The 17298-nt window shown below is 44.0% G+C and overlaps 1 protein-coding gene and 1 long non-coding RNA gene across 2 annotated transcripts in view; one reads left to right on the forward strand and one right to left on the reverse strand.

Moving 5' to 3' along the window:
- NOCT (nocturnin) overlaps positions 1–8113 on the forward strand; it is a 14000-nt gene extending 5887 nt beyond the window's left edge. The window contains exons 2-3 of the mRNA XM_019522099.1: positions 5385–5654; positions 7261–8113. Coding sequence (XP_019377644.1) covers positions 5385–5654; positions 7261–8096 — 1106 coding nt within the window. The 3' untranslated portion in view covers positions 8097–8113. The remainder of the gene's footprint in view (positions 1–5384; positions 5655–7260) is intronic.
- A 38-nt stretch (positions 8114–8151) lies between these two features.
- On the reverse strand, positions 8152–16809 carry LOC109301161. Its single transcript, XR_002098455.1, has 3 exons — positions 16799–16809; positions 10359–10361; positions 8152–8640 (listed from the first exon to the last, which is right to left on the reverse strand). It is a non-coding gene; the product is annotated as an uncharacterized LOC109301161 (long non-coding RNA).
- Between the last annotated feature and the right edge of the window lie 489 nt (positions 16810–17298).

Below are 17298 nucleotides of genomic sequence, written 5' to 3' on the forward strand. Positions count from 1 at the left end.
TATAGTCCAGGAGAAGAGTGAAATACTTTGTCTTAAGGTATTTGTTTCACTTATGCAGTACTTCATTATGCAGGGAATAGGACTAAATGAGATCAAAAGTAGAGGAAAGGCACAAATAGGGGAGAAAATAAACTATTTAAAAAATATCCAGATAGTATGAACACACTTAAATAACCAAGGCTTGATTTGAAAGTCACACCAAAATGTCAATAAATAAATAATATCCCCTAATCCAGCAAGAACTTACTGCCTTCTAGTAGACCTACTGCAGGACACAAAATAGTACTGGGACCCAAATCAGTGACAGTTATTCTGGAAACCATACTGAGGCACCAGTAGGAAATGGTAAACATACCATTTGCTCTTCTAAATGAAAAATAGAAAGTCTTTTTATTGAGGAGTAACACAGGAAACTGAATGTGCTGTTTTTGTTCTGAAAACTCATCCAGATAAGGGAAGGGAATTTTCTTGTTGGTCTCTCTTTCCATATCTAATAAGCTCAAATAAAATATGTGGGCATCCTTAAACCTCTCTCACTGCCAGCCTTACACACTGAACCCAAGCTTTGTAAGTCAACTTTTGATCCTTGCCATGCTTCGCATGTTGTTTAGTTCTCTGGGGGGAAAAAATACTATATTCTTGCAGTGTCCTTGTCTCTTTTTAACAGGCTTGCATGGGTACCCCTATTAAAATCTTAGCTGCTTTCTTTTCCATCAGCCTTAGCTGGTTGAGCTTTCCCAAACTATGAGCATAAAGTTAACAGGTCAGCATGTCTGACTGGTGATTACAGTTGTGGGTCAGCAAGCGTGACTGATTTACGCAACAGGCTTGCTGCTTATGCAATAAAATGTCACTTCATACGTAGTTACTGCCTAGAACAAAGGCATCATTTACTTTCCATCCCTGTTCTAGTTGTTCTCGCTGCTAACAAAGTAATCCCTCTGGAAAACCTGATAGGAGCATAGTTAGGGAGGGCTTCTGTCAAACAAGCCCCAACCTGATCTTTTTCTGACAAATTGGAAAGAGATTGAATAAATACCTCTAGCCAAATAAGTTGCAGGGCCCCCGAAGGGAGCCTAGGGAACTGTGGACTGGATCACATCAAAACATGCATTGGGCTTTAAATGACCACAGTGTCATTTCCAGGTTGGCAAGCTGAATGTTTTCAAGTTGACCTTATGATAAAAGGAAGAGAAAAAGCTGAGGGTGACAATCACATGCATAACTTTGCTTACACCAGGCACTGGGAGATGCCCAGTATAATTGGGCATCCTTTGTGGTGTTCATGGACACTTGAAAATATGGTTGCGTGAGGCTTTACAGTGTCAGAGGACTTGATGTTGTGAACTCTTTTGACTCGGGCCTGTCGTTATCCAGAACCAGAAGAGATGGCAGCTCCCTGCCCAACCACCCCAATCTGCTGCCACCTGGATTTAGTGAGAGCTGCTTCCTCTGCTACAGCTGAAGGCTCCTCTGCCCTCTGGTCTTGAACAGGACACAGCCAGACCCAGAGAGGGGGACTTCTGGGGCCACTCAGAAAAGGGAGCATGAAGGGCAGAGTTGTAGGGTTTCATTGGAGATGAGCAGAAAAGAAGTACAGGGGAACACTGATTGTTGTGTAGGATGCAGGTGAAACGGCTGCCTGCAAGAACAAGGGGTTACTAGGGATGGGGGAGCACTGTTGAATAGGGTGAATCACGGGCTGGAGGGTGGCTGGGGAGTAATTTGGAGAGGCTTTGTTAAATTAAAGGTTGGAGTTGCAAAGGGAGATTAGCAGGATGGAGTAAAAAAAAAAAAAAAAACTTGAAGAAAAGAATCCAAGGAAGAGATCTTCCTCCTAAGGCAAGATGGAAGAGGAGGAAGAGAGCGGGTCAGTGGGAACATCTGACTCAACACTTGTGAAAATCTGGCCCCTTAGGAGCAGCTTTGAGTCTAAGCTTAGACACTAATTGATGAGCAGGATTGCTTATTTACTCAGGCTGGTCTCTAGGCAGGAAGACCACAGATAGAAAGCATCCAAGTAGTTGCACAGTGAATGCCATCTCGGTTAAATGATGTACAGATGAGGTAAATGAGCACTGACTGGACTTTGCCTTCTGTCCTTATTCCCTAGAAATCAATTCAGTGGATTTCTACCATGACCTGTGATTTAATGCAGGGAGGGGAGGGAGGAATGTTGTACTCTGCTGATTGTTGATCAGATTTTCTTTCCCCTTTCCTCCCTCTGTCAAAATTAGTCCCTTTGATATTTTGGAGACATTGTAGCTGTCTAACCTGCAGAGATCAGCCATTCTTAGTAGCAAGCAAATAAGTCCGAACAGGATTTAGTTACTTTAGTTGGGTCATTTCAGAGAGGCAGCATGGCGGAGAGGCTAGAGCACTGGCCATCACATTGGGATGAATGAATTCTAGTTCTGATTCTGCTACTGATGGCCAGCGTGACCTTGACTGGATAAGTTGCTTTATGTCCTGCTTTGCATCTGTCCTGTTTGCTTAGAAAATCAGGGACTGTTTTGCCTCCTGGCATAACAGATCCCAATTATGGTTGGGATTCCTTTGTTTCTGTCCCAGTAGCAGCTAATCTCACCTGCTTGAGTTCTGAAAACAGAAATGAAAACTTTCACTCTGATGCTGTGGAGCCTCAGGGGAGAGGAAGGATAATGAGCAGAAAATAATGAGGCCTTTTGGGGCATGTACAACTCCTGTCTCATATCAGACTTCCCTGCAGATGGCAGTGGTGGATTGGTACTTTGTGCAGAGGAGGGAGGAGTTTTTGTTTTACGGACTCAGTATGTTTAGTTCTAGTATGAAATATTTTTTTAAAAAATCTTAGTGCATGAGCTGTATTCTTCAAAGCTGCTTGTAGAAGTTTAGCATTAAAATGTATGAATACAATACTATTTTTTGTGGTTTCCAAATTGCATCAGGTCTAGGAACAAGGGTACAGACTCCAAACTTATCCATATATTGCTTAGAAAACTTTGGCCTTCTACACTCCATCACCATCATGGCTGCAGAGTTAAAATTAAAGGGAACAATATCAACAGCTAAATGAGAAGTATCTTTTTCATTACAAACTAAGAACATACATAGGTGGCAAGGAAGTGCCACTTTTAATTTTAGAAAAGCTAGTGTCAGTAGTCTCTATTTAGAAAATACATATGTAGGAGATATGAATTCTGCAGACTTAGGAAAAGGATTATTTAAGATTCATCTCTTTTCAGAAGATATGAGGAGTTATGAGTCCTCATTTTTGCAGTACTGCTTGAATCTGATTGCAGAGAGAGATTGTGCAATATACAGAAGTTACTGGCTAAACTCACATCTGAAGCTTTCACTCAGTTGTCAGAGCTTTCAGAAAGCTCACATCTCTTCTTTAAGTGGGACTTGATGGAAAGCAAAACACAGGAGACCTGGGCATTTGGAAGAAATTCCATATGAAATATCTCTAGTTTAAATAGGAACTCCTGGAATGCATCAGGGTTGGTGCTTTTTCAGCCAGAAAAATGTGTTGGATAGATTTTTGAGTAATTTGAAATCTGAGACTATCCTTTCCCTGGCGCACATTTTTTTTCTGATACAGGGAGAGACTTGCATGACATGTTACAATGAAAAGGTGATAGTGTGGTGATTAGAGGTAATCGGAAGGCTTTTTGAAAATGTATCCTAGTTATTTTGAGGAAATTTTCATCTGGAAGAGTTTTGAAGTCTAAGGCTTTTAGCTTATTGGGTAGGGTATCGGATGCCCTGAATTGTACTAGAATTAGAATTAATTAGACTGACTGGGGAAGAATAAGACCATTCTGATTCAGGGCTTGAACCCAGGTCTCCCCATCCCAGGTCAGTGTCCTAGTTACTGAACTGTAGTGTTAGGTACTTTCACAAAAAGTCATAGATTTCGTAGACATTAGGGCTGGAAGGGACCTTGGAAGATCATCGAGTGCAGCCCCCTGCCCCAGGGGCAGGAAGTCAGCTAGGGTCAAAGGATCCCAGCAAGATATGCGTCCAAATGTTTCTTAAGAGTCCAGAGTAGGTGCTTCTGGAGGGAGCCTATTCCAGGCCTTGGGGGCTCAGGCAGTAAAGAAGTTTTTCCTTACGTCCAACCTAAAACGGTCTTGAAGGAGTTTGTAACCATTGGACCTTGTCATCCTTTGGGGCACTCTGAGAACTCTGAACACCCAGATCACCCCCGGTTGAAAAGCTGTGGTTTGGATCTTCAGTAGACATTTTGCCAAAACTTCATTTTTTGCAAAAAGTGTTTTGGGTCTGTTTCACTTTGGAACAGAAAGAAATGTTGATACCTTAAAAATTACCTAGAAATGTTGATGACTTAAAGATGTCCATAGTGGACATCTATGAATATCTTCTACCTCCAGGTGAAATCTTTGTTTTAAATCACTTCTAACATAACCAGTGAGTATCCCCCCCCTGCCACCCCTTCTGAACACTAGGGCCAATTTCTGCAGGATTCAATTCCAGTGATCATATTTTACAAGCCATGGCAGTCCTTGGCTTTCACAAATCTTGTCACATCTAGTATAGCTAATAGTTCTTCCTGTAAATTCTGATAATTTCATCTATTGTCTCTCTTATCCATTTGAGGTGAAGTCACAGTGGGAAGCATATCTTTGATCTGAATTGCTTGAACAGTTGCAATAGGTTTGCATGTTCACATGCACCTTTCCTGCAGTTGGTGCAAGGCAGTCAATCTGAATTATTTGGAATGTGGTACCCATAAGATGTGAATAAAACACCTGGCTTTTGAACAAAGAAAATGGATTGGAAGTTGAACAGGACTATATTAATAGGTTTTTCAGCGCAAATAGCTAAAAAGAAAATGTTAGGATAGAAGCTTTTGGAAGAACAACACTAAAATGGGAGAAACCTTGAAGGCTGCCCATATCTACTAGCCTTCTGATTTCAAACCAAGAGTAAATAGCCTGGAAATGAGTTGACCAGTTACCAAAATACCTCTCACTGCCAACACCCAACTAGGTGACAAACTGATGTAAAAGACCTAGAAAATATTTAAAAGGCAACGGTGTTCTTCACTAATGCACTTATTTGTAACTTAAATATAGTGGTATTAATTTCAACTACTTTTTTTGAAAAGACAAATCCTCCTCCCTGCCTTTTTAATATATTATTTCTTCAAAGTACAATGTAACCTTGAGAAACAGTCCTTACTGACTTACACTTCTTTTTTGCAGCCTTTTAAAATGTCCCTACACATGAGGATTAAATTCCAGGAATATTGGTATTACTACCCAAAGAATCAATAGTCTACCCTGTCTTTGTGAGGAATTTTCAATCCTGGATGTGAAAAGGGGATGCAGGGGGAGTTGATCAGACTCGATGCTGAACTTTGACTTCTTCCTTTCCAGTACATTCCATGGGAAACAGTACAAGCAGGCTGTATAGCGCTTTTGCTAAGACACTAAGCAGCAGCGCAGTCTCCCACCATCGGGAATATTTGGAGCAGTCTGACGCGGAACAGCTGGATCCCATAGATCCTAAGGAGCTGCTTGAAGAATGCCAGGTGATTCTTCAGAAGCGCCCTCCCCGTCTCCAGAGAGACTTTGTGGACCTGAGGACAGATTCCATCAGCAGCCATCGCTCCATTAGGGTCATGCAGTGGAACATTCTTGCACAAGGTATGAATCCCCAGTGAACCTCCAGCTTGAGGCAGCCTCTTAAAACCATAAGCGGTTGAAAGCAAATTCTGTGTATATGGATTTAGCAGCTGTAGTGTTTCCACACAGTTGTAAAGAGGATTGGGAGGAGCAAGGTAGCAAAAATCATGTTACACACACTCTCTTCCTCATTCCTGTAGTTGTAACCCTAAAGGTACTGCTCTATCTCCCCATCCTTCTGAGTTCGAGGCACTTCCATTTAACTCCCAGGATCACTTCCTGAGCAACTGGCAAAAAAGAATGGTTGAGGAGCTGGCCTGTTTTTTGGAAGGTTCCTAGTGAAGATACAGACTACAGTTCTGTAGCAGTTGATAAAATTTCGTTAGATTTGCTTCACTGTTTGTGAAAGTCTTGTCATTTGTCTTATTCCTACTTAAAAAGCCAAATTTTAAATGCTTGGAATTATTGTAAGAATTAGTGGCATTTGTCTGAGCCTTTGCAGGTAATGGGGAAGGCACATGGCTAGTGGCGTACCAATGAGGGGGGCATGCCTCCAGGGGTACTCTGCCCCCCCAGAGGCACTTCCAGTTTTGCTGCTGGCATTTCCTGGGTTCAGCAATTGGCTGCTGGGGGACCACCCCTTCCCCTGTGCTCAGTGATCAGCTGCGGGGGGCAGGGCACAAATGAATTGGCCCCCGGGCGCTGGAGACCCACAGTAGGCCCCACGGCGCATGGTGCTCTCTCTCTCTCTCTTCTTTTTTTTAAGTCTTACTGAGACTTTCAAATGTTGCCACACTAGAGTGTGTGCTTTAGCACTTGCCAACTGATGAGGCAATTTAATAGCATGGGTGAGGCTGACAAAAAAAATCATGTGAGAATTTGGCAGTCACATGCATTACGCTGGCAAATCTGTTGAAAGTGGTGATGACTTGGAGATGCCCAGTTCTGCTTGCTACTTTCTAGTTTAGATGTGCCACACTTCTGACAATCAGGTCCCATACAAGTTTCTTGGGCTGGGCATCCGAAATCGCAAGTCACTCAAACAAAAAAAAAAAAAAAAAACCAAAAAAGCACCAACCCAGGCCACCATGTATATAGCATGAATGCATATTTCTCACGGGCAAAGCAAAGATGGTTGCAAAGGCAACGGGTTTATGCCCATCATAATTATTGGTACTGGAACAAAATGGGCAGCACTTAATCCTTTTCTTGATTTCAGGGAGAATGGGATTTACAAGTAGGATGGAAGGAATTTGTATTTCTAGCCAGTGTGGCTAAGAGAGGTACCATGAACATTTTGGAACAGAAATGCAGACAGATATCCCTGGTGTAGAAATGTGATGCTACAACTCTTACATATGAGCATCCTAGAAAGTTAATGAATTCTTGGTATCATGCACAGTCAACAAGCCTTACAAACCACATACATTCAGCTTCAATCCACCAACATCCATTTGTGATCTGAACAAAACTTTGAATAGAAATTTGAGTACTTCAAGGGAGCCTTATGTCTCCACAGGTGTGAGGGAAAGGAGAAGTTTGTTAGAAAGGAGAGCCACAAAGATCGAGGGAAAGGAGAAGTTGGTTTACTTAAGCAATTAATATTCATGACCTCTTTTCATTACAGCTCTTGGGGAGGGCAAGGACAACTTCATCCAGTGTCCCATGGAAGCTCTCAATTGGGAAGAGAGGAAATGTCTCATTCTGGAGGAAATCCTTGCCTACAAACCAGATATCTTGTGCCTGCAGGAAGTGGACCACTACTTTGACACTTTCCAGCCACTTCTCAGCCGATTAGGTTACCAGTCTACTTTCTTCCCAAAACCCTGGTCCCCATGCTTAGATGTTGAACATAACAATGGCCCAGATGGCTGCGCCTTGTTTTTCCTGAAAGACCGTTTTGAACTAATCAACAGTGTTAATATTCGGCTAACTGCAATGAAGCTAAAAACCAACCAAGTGGCCATAGCTCAAACGCTAAAATGTAACGAAACTGAGAAGCTGTTCTGCATTGCTGTCACTCACTTGAAAGCTCGAACTGGTTGGGAGAGATTTCGATCTGCGCAAGGCTGTGATCTTCTTCAGAACCTCAGAAATATTACCCAAGGAGCAGAGATCCCTTTAATCATCTGTGGAGACTTCAATGCTGAGCCCACTGAGGAAGTGTACAAGGAGTTCTCCAACTCCAGCCTCAACCTGAACAGCGCTTACAAACTCCTCAGTGCCGATGGGCAGTCCGAACCACCTTACACTACGTGGAAGATCCGGCCCTCTGGAGAGTGCAGGCACACACTGGATTATATCTGGTATTCCCAGCATGCCTTGCATGTGAACTCAGCGCTTAACTTGTTGACTGAAGAACAAATTGGACCCAACAGGCTGCCATCATTCAATTACCCTTCAGACCACCTGTCTTTGGTGTGTGACTTCAGCTTTAATCAAGAGCCTGACAGGCTTTTGTAATTGGCTTGAACTCAATACAGCATTGCAGTGTCTTAACTCATCATTTTTTTTTTTAAATTGTTTATGCATTTAGAAATTATTTAAGGACTGAGACATATTGATGATTTACTATATCTTTCAAGTGTGTACTTGGAAGTTAACTTTTGCCATTAAGACCTTTTTTTTTATAATTTAAAGCCTCCAAGAGAGGAAAAAGGAGTTGACTGCCAGTTTTTTAGTTGTGGAGTTCTTGTTTCTACTGTCTTCTGAGTTGGATAATTGGAGGGGAAAACTGAGCTCATCTTCTTTTCAGTACATTTTAGGTCTGAGGATTTATTGATCCTGTAATGAATGTGTAGGTTTCTAGTACTTTAAGAATTTAGATTGTGTGTATGTGAGTGTACATAAAACCACTTGCCTGGATAGTACACTGTTTATTTAATGCTAAGCTTGCGTGTGTACCAAATGTATAGTCATGCCTTTCCAGTGAGAGATTTTGTGTTTTAACTTTTCATATTGCAGCGTAAAGCCTAAGTGTAGGAAACTTACTACATTTCAGATAGCCCTATCATATTTCTTAAATCTTTTAGAAGAAATGATTTTTTTTAAAGAATGGGAACCGTGTCCCCAAAGCCAGGGTTATGACATGGCCTGTTTCAGTAAGAGTAGCTCAAGAATAGAGGTAACTAGTGTAGTGGTCTTTTAATTTTTCCACACATGGGCTACTGGTGCTGATCGGCCCCACGGCCGATCGCCAAGCACAGAACCACCAGCAGCAAAACCAGAAATGCAATTCTGCTGGCAATTCCGGTTTTGTGGCTGGCGCTTTCAGGGGGTGTACCTGCACCCCCTACACGTCACCAGTGTTTCCAGGTAAACTCTGTGTCAGTCCTCACATGGCCTATGGGGTACATATAGAGTAATTGGCATTTTGTACCTCCTTCCCTTTGGAGGACACCTTTTTCCAGGAGTATTTTGTGTGTCAGCTTTAAGTTTTACACTTTGACCTGTTTAAAATTAAAGTTATTTATTTTAAAAGCTTTACTATTTATAAAAGTCTGATTATCTGTGTTAAAAAGACTCTCTCTTGGTGTAGCATTATATCTAGAAAATTGATGCTGGGATTTTCTTTAAAAAAAGAAAGACACTTAATTTATTGAGAGGGATTAGTGGACCTGCACTTGACTTGATGTCCAAGGACAACAAGACTTGTTAGAAGCCCTTACATCCTCATTTTTTGGGGTAAGTGGAACTCTAGTAAGGCACTTAAGCTATGGGTGGGCAAATATTAATATAAACTCTTGTCAGCCTTGCAAATTGTACAGCATTGTTTTCCACTAAGTAGACCTCATACTTGTGAGATTATGACTACTATATTGAGCAGAAAGAGGGAAGCGGGGAATGGTGGTAAGAGCAGGGAATCCCGTTGAGTTGACTTTCAGAAAGAACACATACGCACAGAGGGCAAAAATACCAAGCGCAAGCAGTATTTTATTTAAAGTTATTAATCCATTATGAATTGTAAATGTTCCAGCTACATTAATAAATCGTCTCTTTTTTTTAATAAAAGAAGAATACAGTGTGGTATCATACTGATCTGTTGGAGCTTGTAAACTGCTGTCGAGAAAGTAACGGCATAAATGATGCCCTGTGGCTAAAACTACCAGCATACTAGAAAATTCCTTGGTGGGGATGAAACAGAAAGGCAGCCACATTTCTCAAAGAAAACTCGAGAGAGGTATCTGAATGTCCTGGTTTTCTCCGTCCCTGGTTATACCCCAAAATGCCATCTTAACTTTACAGTAGTTTATGGCTACATTATTGTAGGAACCTTAACAGATATGCTTACATCTCGCATTATAGCTCCATAGGCTCTCTACCTTTTCCATTGCCCCAACCACAAAGTGCCATGGGGCGCATCCACATGTGCTGGCACATATCGCACCAAGTTTATTACTTCTGGTTGCTGCATTTAGATATGCACCTGGGACCACAGCATGTTGAGCCCGGTCAGAACAGCCCCGGCTGCCAGGGGGCCCGGTGGGGTCAGACTGCCAGCCTGGGGCTGCTCCCATCCAGCTCAATGTGCTGCAGAGGGGCTGACTGGAAAACAAGGGTGCTCCAGCATGGGGCTAGTCAGCAGGTAGCCCCGCACTGAAGCACCCTTGTGCCCCAGCTGGCCCAGTCAGCATCTACACGTACATTGCTGTGCACAGCTCTGCAGCAGGATATTACTTGCTATTTACAAGTACTAACCTGCTTCAAAGTTTATTAGTTTCCTACAACCTGATAGGGCCACACATGTGAACACAGAGATGTTTACTGCAGAGCTAATTAGGCAACTGCAGTAAATGCCTGGTGTAGACAAGCCGTGTTTCCCTTCTATTAAGTACAAAATTTAAGAAAGACCCATAGATGTGAGCGTTTACTTTGGTGTTACTATGGCATGGAGGCTGTCTTTGCTGTAGCAGAGAAGCAAAGAGAGATAAATGTTACGGGTAAGAAGGTAAACATCTACTGCTGTTTGACAACGGATTTGGCTTATACTACTCGCTTTCTCAGACCATTGCCTGTATTACCAGTGAGGAAGGCATCCTATCCTGTCTTTTGCTAAAAAGTCCTTCAAAGTTCTAATTTTACATTAGTATCTTAGCCATATTTTCATTCTCTCTTTTGCAGTTTCCTGTTGGACTGGTCAAATGAGGTCAGAGCTAAAAGGATCAAGTCTTTCTGTAGGGACCCAGTCAAACTAAGTACCCTAATAACACTTCCACTGCACCCACAGAATTGTGTTGATCACTGCTATAGTATGGCCCTCTGCTTCAACTCTGATGTGTCTCATTCTTAGCTCTTTTAAACTTGAGTAACTAACTTCAATTTGCATTGCCTCAGTAAAGACCTTTTATTTTTCTGCTGCTCCACTTAGCATAGGGCTCTTGCTTGGTTCATCTGCGTAATAATGAAGCCTGCAAGGTGGTATTTACAAGAGCCAAGTGTTCTTGTAGGTAAAGAAGACAGATCCAAAAATGGACTTGGACAGGAAGTTTGTACCCAAAGGTGAGAATGTTTGGTGAAGCCCCCATTAAGCCAACACCTAACTCTGGAGGTGCCCAGAGGAGCCTGGCCGTGCAGTATGTGGAGCTGCAAACATGTCTATAGCACCACATACCACACCAGCAGGTGGTCTCCATGCTGCAAGGGCATGTGCTGCTTCAGATTTTTGACCCCAGGACAGCCACTGAAAACTGGAGCCCACTGCACCTGCCAGCTAGGCTCCTCCTGGCAGAATTAGTGCAGCTGCAACCCCAGAGGCCCCCAGGTAGTGCTGGCCCAAGCCTCCCCTACTGCCCCCTGAGTAACTTGTACAACAAAGCCTGCATGGCATAAGCATTCCCTGGGGACAAGGAGTTGCAGCGCAAGGTATGCCACTGCTACAAGTCCCTGGGGAACCAGATGTCTGTGCTCATCTGGATGCAGCCCATGGTTGCTTTATTTCATCAAATTTCTCAGATTCTTAAATATATAGTTTTCCCACCTTCTCATTCACCATGTTTTTAAAGGGAAAATTGAAGCATCTGAAGAGGATTCTAAGCTATGGAACCACAGTAAACTAAAGAGCTCTCTAGGACAGAAAAGCACAGGATTTCAGGCATGCCCCAGTCCTCAGCATTTCTAATTGGCTTTAAACTGATCCCTGTTAATGTATTTAGATTCTGTCTTGAGGTGCCTAACTCTTCTCAGGCAATATGTGAAGCTTGTTCAGGGTTTTGAATTACAAAGGATGAGAATACCCAGAAGTTAACTACCATTTAGGTCATTAATCCTCTATTGCATCCAGCCTGAGGATCTCTGCAGGAGGGAAACCACAATCCCTAGCCATTGACAGAGGCAATGAAGCAATGTGTATTAAAAAATGAAACAAAACTGAGGCCTGTAATATCTACTTGCAAAATTTCAAATGCTTTATTTACCAATATAAAAAGTTTTAAAATAGTATCCTATAGTCTTCACACAAGCCAATTCCTTTTTACCTACTGGAGTTTCCACCAGGGGATAAATCCATAAAAAAGCCCAGACTGTTGTAATGAAAGGACAGGCCTGTAGTTGTTAGAGCACACCATCTGTGCAGAAAACAGCTGCAATAGTTTGCACTCAAAGCTTTGTCAGAAAATTCTAAAACCCATCCTTTTCTTCACTTCTTTTTGATAAGGCAAGAAGACAACACCCTGCCAGCTTCAACAGCCAAGTGCTTAGTACAGGCAGAGAAAGGGATCCAAAAAAGGACTTGGGCAGAAGGAAGTAATCTAGTTGTGCTCAAGAACCTTTGGCACTCTCCAAACAGTCCTGGGACACTGAACAAGCAGCTGAACTGTAGCAGGTCTTGTTTTACTAATAGGTAATCGGAAACTTCAAGGCATCTAAAAAGGCTACTTAATGGGCTGGGTGTTACCTTTTGTGCATTCAGTACTTGATGGCCTGACTCCAAGTCCTTCAATCAGTGCAAAGCTCTTGCCTCATTTGCTTTTAATCAATGCTTAATAAAAGATGCTGGCAATAATCTTCATCAGAAAAATACAAACACCTGCTCCGCTTTAACAAGATGGATTTAATCAAGTGGCAAGAGAGAATGTAACTTGGCAACTGTCTATCTTTTAATTTGGTTGTGACACAGGAACAGCAATCCTTTATCACTCAGGTCAAATCTTGCTCTGGTGATGTATGTGACAAGTAGCACCATGCCTCTGCTATAAAATGCACATCTATTTTGAAAAGCAACTTTATACTAATGATATTATGGAAGTCCTTGTCTCAAGGCTCATTTGTGCTCAAATACATTTTTATGGACTCCAAGAACAGCCTTGGCTTGGAGCCAAACCTAAATACTTTCCAGTCCCTGTATCGATCACCAGGAAATTAAGTTGTGCTGGCCAAACCAGGTCTACTATTACATATGAAGAAAAGGGCCATGTTTCCAAAAGGTATTTGGGATCTAAAGTATAAATTGGATAACCAAAAGTGTCTTGGTAGCTGTTAGGCACCTCTTCCTTCCTCAAGCATGGAAACATCTCTTTAACAAGCTGATCTTCAGAACGTGCCATTATTATTTTCAAACTTCAGTGCACCTTTCTAAAGAGATAACTAATTAGGACTTCTCAACTAACATTCTTAAAGAAGTGTAAGTATGGGACCTACAGAACTTCATTTAGAGGAATATAGAATATTTTTCCTCAAAGATATCCCTATGGAAGTCTCAAGAGGTTACTGTTGCCGTGTAACCTATCCTGGAAGAAGGTTTTAGTGTTCAAATATTGGCCATCTGTCAGAGCTATGTCCAGCCTTAGCTGTGACACTGAGCTCAATGCTGTGCATATTTACAAAAGTGCTCTAAGTAATGACCTCTTTATTTCAAGATAGCCACAGTAGCCCTGGTTGGTTAGACAGGGGTGCTCAACCCTCATACCACTGCTACACATCATCTGGCCCACAGTGCTCCCCACAAGTCTTGAACTTTGTTAGGAAAGCAGTGGCACTGCTCCCCCACTCCCAAAATTTCCTGGCCCAATAGGGAGCCTGAGGCCCTGTGCGCTGGATTGGGCACCGGATCCAGGTGCATGGGGGCAGCACTGGGCCTCAGGGATCCAATCCTAGCACTCCAGGGCACAGTAGTGACGCACAGGGGGTGCACGTGCATCCTGAGAGTGCTGGTGCATCCCCTGACAGCCAGCACTCCTGGGCAGGCGAGAGCACTGCTTCCCCCCCGGGAGCGCTGGCTGCGGAGTGGGGGCACCAGAAGCGATCCCCGCGGTCCCCCCCATAGTCAATCGTGCCCACCTGGAAGTGCAAGCGGTGCGCCACTGCCACTTCCAGGTTGGTGTGATTGGCCACACGGGGACCCCCTACCGGTTGCTGATGGGGCAAGTGCCCCTCCTGACTCAGGAGGCACCAGTCACCCATGCCAGGGCAGAAGTGGGCAGTGCCAAGCCTCTGGGGACCAATCCCACTGGGAGGGGGCAATGCCATTCCTCCAGGGACCAATCCCAGTATGCAGGGGTGTAAGTAGGCAGTGCCAGGCCCCAGGGCCCAATCCTGGCACATGGGGCTCAGACCCACAGACCAGCCCTACATCACTCATCTGACCTACAGGACCAGATGGTTGCAAGCCCTTGGGTTAGACCAGGGTTGTCAACCGGTGGTACGCATACCCCTAGAGGTACTTAGGCCATACGGGGTATGCGCGGGCAGGCAGGTGGATGGGGACAGAGCGCACCCTGTGGTGCAGCAGCAGCATCTCCCCAGCACCTTTCTTCCTTTGCTTCTTACTCAGAGAGGGGTGGAAGAGGGATAGGCCCGCGGAAGCCACCAGCCTCACATAGCACACCGCCGTACCTCCCTTACCTCAGCTCACTCTTTGTGCCCGCTCCCAGGAGCAGGGCTGGAGGCAGGGCAAGGGGGGCAGTGCCCCTCTGCGGGCCACACGCACTGCCCAGCCAGCTGGTGGGGGCTTGCACATGGCGGCCGCCACTGCCATCACCCTGCACCGCCACTGGCATGCTTTCCCGTGCTGCTTTCCTACAGCTGGTTGCACATGCGGCTCCATGGGCTGCTGACATGCCTTGCACCACACACACTGCCTGTCAGCAGCCCACAGAGCCACGCGTGCAACTGGCCACGGGAAAGCAGCATGGCAGCAGTGGTGTGGGGCAGTGGCGGATGCTGCATGCCAGCCCTGCTCCCCCCCTGCCAGGCACTGCTGCCCTTGCCCCCCACCCCCACAGCCCTGCTCCTGAGAGCGGGCAGAGACACCTCCTCCCATTCTCAACCTAGAGCCCCGCAGCCCCTTCCCTCTCCGTCTCCTGCCTGCCCAACCACAGCAGGCACATGGCATTGCGCAGCTTGGTGCAGAGTTCAGCCTGCAGCAGCAGTTGCTTCCACCCCACACACAAATCTGGGGGGCACGTGCCACCCAGACCTCCATCGGGGTGCCCACAGCAGTAGGAACTGCCCCCCTCCCCCCATCCCTCCTGGATGAACCACTCTGCCCCAGTTGTGCGGCACCTGCCCCTGCCCCACTCCCTCCCTCACCATAGGGGCCTCGATCTGCCCCCCTTCCCCCACGCCTTAAAACCAAGAAAAATATAAAAGGGTACATGAGCTGAAACTTTGAGGCAGAAGGGGTACACTTGTTTAAAGAGGTTGAAAACCCCTGGGTTAGACCAATGGTCCTCAGCTCTAACCTTTTCAAGACACAGAAAATACCAGCTCTTATTTTTCACTCACCTTTTCAGAGTAATTCACCTGTTGCCAAGAACTAGAAAGACAGCAGCAGGTCAGAATGTTTCTTACACTATGGATTCCTGTTTGAAATCTCCAGATTAATCTTATGAATCATGTTTGCATACATAACAGTGCTAACATTGCTTGGCACCCTTGAAAAGACCTTAGGATACCCAAGGGTGCTGTGGCACCTTTGTTGAGAATCACTGGATTAGTCAAACATGCTCAAATAGCTAGCAGACCTACAGTACTGTGACAGTGACCAAAGACTGCCTGCCTATGCAACTAACACATTAATCTAAAAAGAAAGGATGCAGACAAAAAGGACTAGGTCATTTAGAACTCACATTTAAAAACCTTTTTCACTGCAGTGTGTTCACATAGAGGCTCATAGTCAAACAGCATTTGCTGCATTTCTGAAGCGTTCTTTGGCAAGGTTTATGTATGCCAGGCATGCAGTGACCGGAGGAAAAAGCCAAGGATCACTCCTTGGTACTGGGGTAAGATAAAGAGCTAATGGCAGCAGTGTTAGTGGCTCAGAATTTAGCTTGAGACTCATTAGAAGTGCAAATTGTGTGCACCATCTTTCCCTTCAGTTTCATTAACCTAAGTCTTGACAGAAGCATGTGATCAAGTGTGGCTCTGACATACTCTAGAACAACATGCCACTCTCACAGGACTGAGATTTTTAAGTTTGCATAAGGAAGTTCTTAAACACCAGCACTCCAAGATTCACAGATTTCTTTTTACAGGGCATTTCTACATATACCTTTTCATCCCACGATGCACCAGAGATTCGACAGGTTGTAGCAGACGGGTTTGAGTCTGCTCCACACTGCACTGCAGCACGTGCAGTCGTATATATGGTGAAATGCATGTCAGCACAGAGAATGGCGGTGGTGCACTTTTGAACTAAAACACCTCAAAGGTGTTTTAGTTCAAAAGCATGCCACCGCCATTTTCTCAGCACTGATGCACGTCTTGCTGCTCATACAACTGTATGCACTGCAGTGCCCAGCACTTCTTTAAGGCACAAGCATGTGTACAGATGCCCATAGTTCGTACCTTATGTAGGGCAGACCTCTTCTCCCACATAATCATGCAACAGGCCTTCAGAAATAGCTTCTTAGGAAGAAAAAAAATTTAAATCCTTTCATTTCAGCTTTCTATTTCTCTCCACAGCATGCTTCGTCTTTGTTCTTCTTTCAGTTCATACTGCAGTTATCTGCTCACCAAACTGCCTATCAGGTGGCCTTCAGCTACTCACTCTTACTGACAGCCTCAGCTCCTGTTTCCTCTACCCTCCACCTCAGCAGTGACAGCTTCACAGGGGGCACATTTACTATAAACTTATTGCTTCCTGCCAATCACTTCATCTGGCCTTTTGAAATTTGGAGCCTGCAGAAATGACTTGAAAAGGAAGACAAATGCCTTGCATGACCTAGCACGAATTTAAGATCTTCTGCCAGACAGTCAACCAGTTTCCTTAGTATAAACAAACAGGTCCCTTTTTGACTTTCTTATTCAAAACCTATTCACTGAACCAGGGTGGATAAAAATCATTTGGTTTTTTTTAAATCAGATTTTTTGATGTAATCGTTTTGTTCTTTTTTAAATGCTTAAAAAATCTTTATACTTTTAATTTAAGATCTGTTAAGATCAAAGATATCATCATGAAATAGGGATTATAAAACTTCTAATTATAACTTCTCCTATTTGAGACAATAGATTCACATAACCCTTTCAGAAAAGTTTTATAAATAGGTCACAACAGGCCTTGGATTATATTAGTGGCCCAATCTTATGGGATTCCCAGAGGCTCCTCTATAGGTTAGTAAAGATTAAAGAAAACCACTCTACCCAATGGGACTATGCTCTGTCTACAACCGTGGTTCCCAAGCTCTGACAGATTGCGCATCACCAGTATAAAATAATACAATCTTAAGTA

This window comes from Gavialis gangeticus, unplaced genomic scaffold (genome assembly GCF_001723915.1).
Source record: "Gavialis gangeticus isolate Ggan-Ray unplaced genomic scaffold, GavGan_comp1, whole genome shotgun sequence".
In the NCBI taxonomy this organism is placed as follows: domain Eukaryota; kingdom Metazoa; phylum Chordata; order Crocodylia; family Gavialidae; genus Gavialis; species Gavialis gangeticus.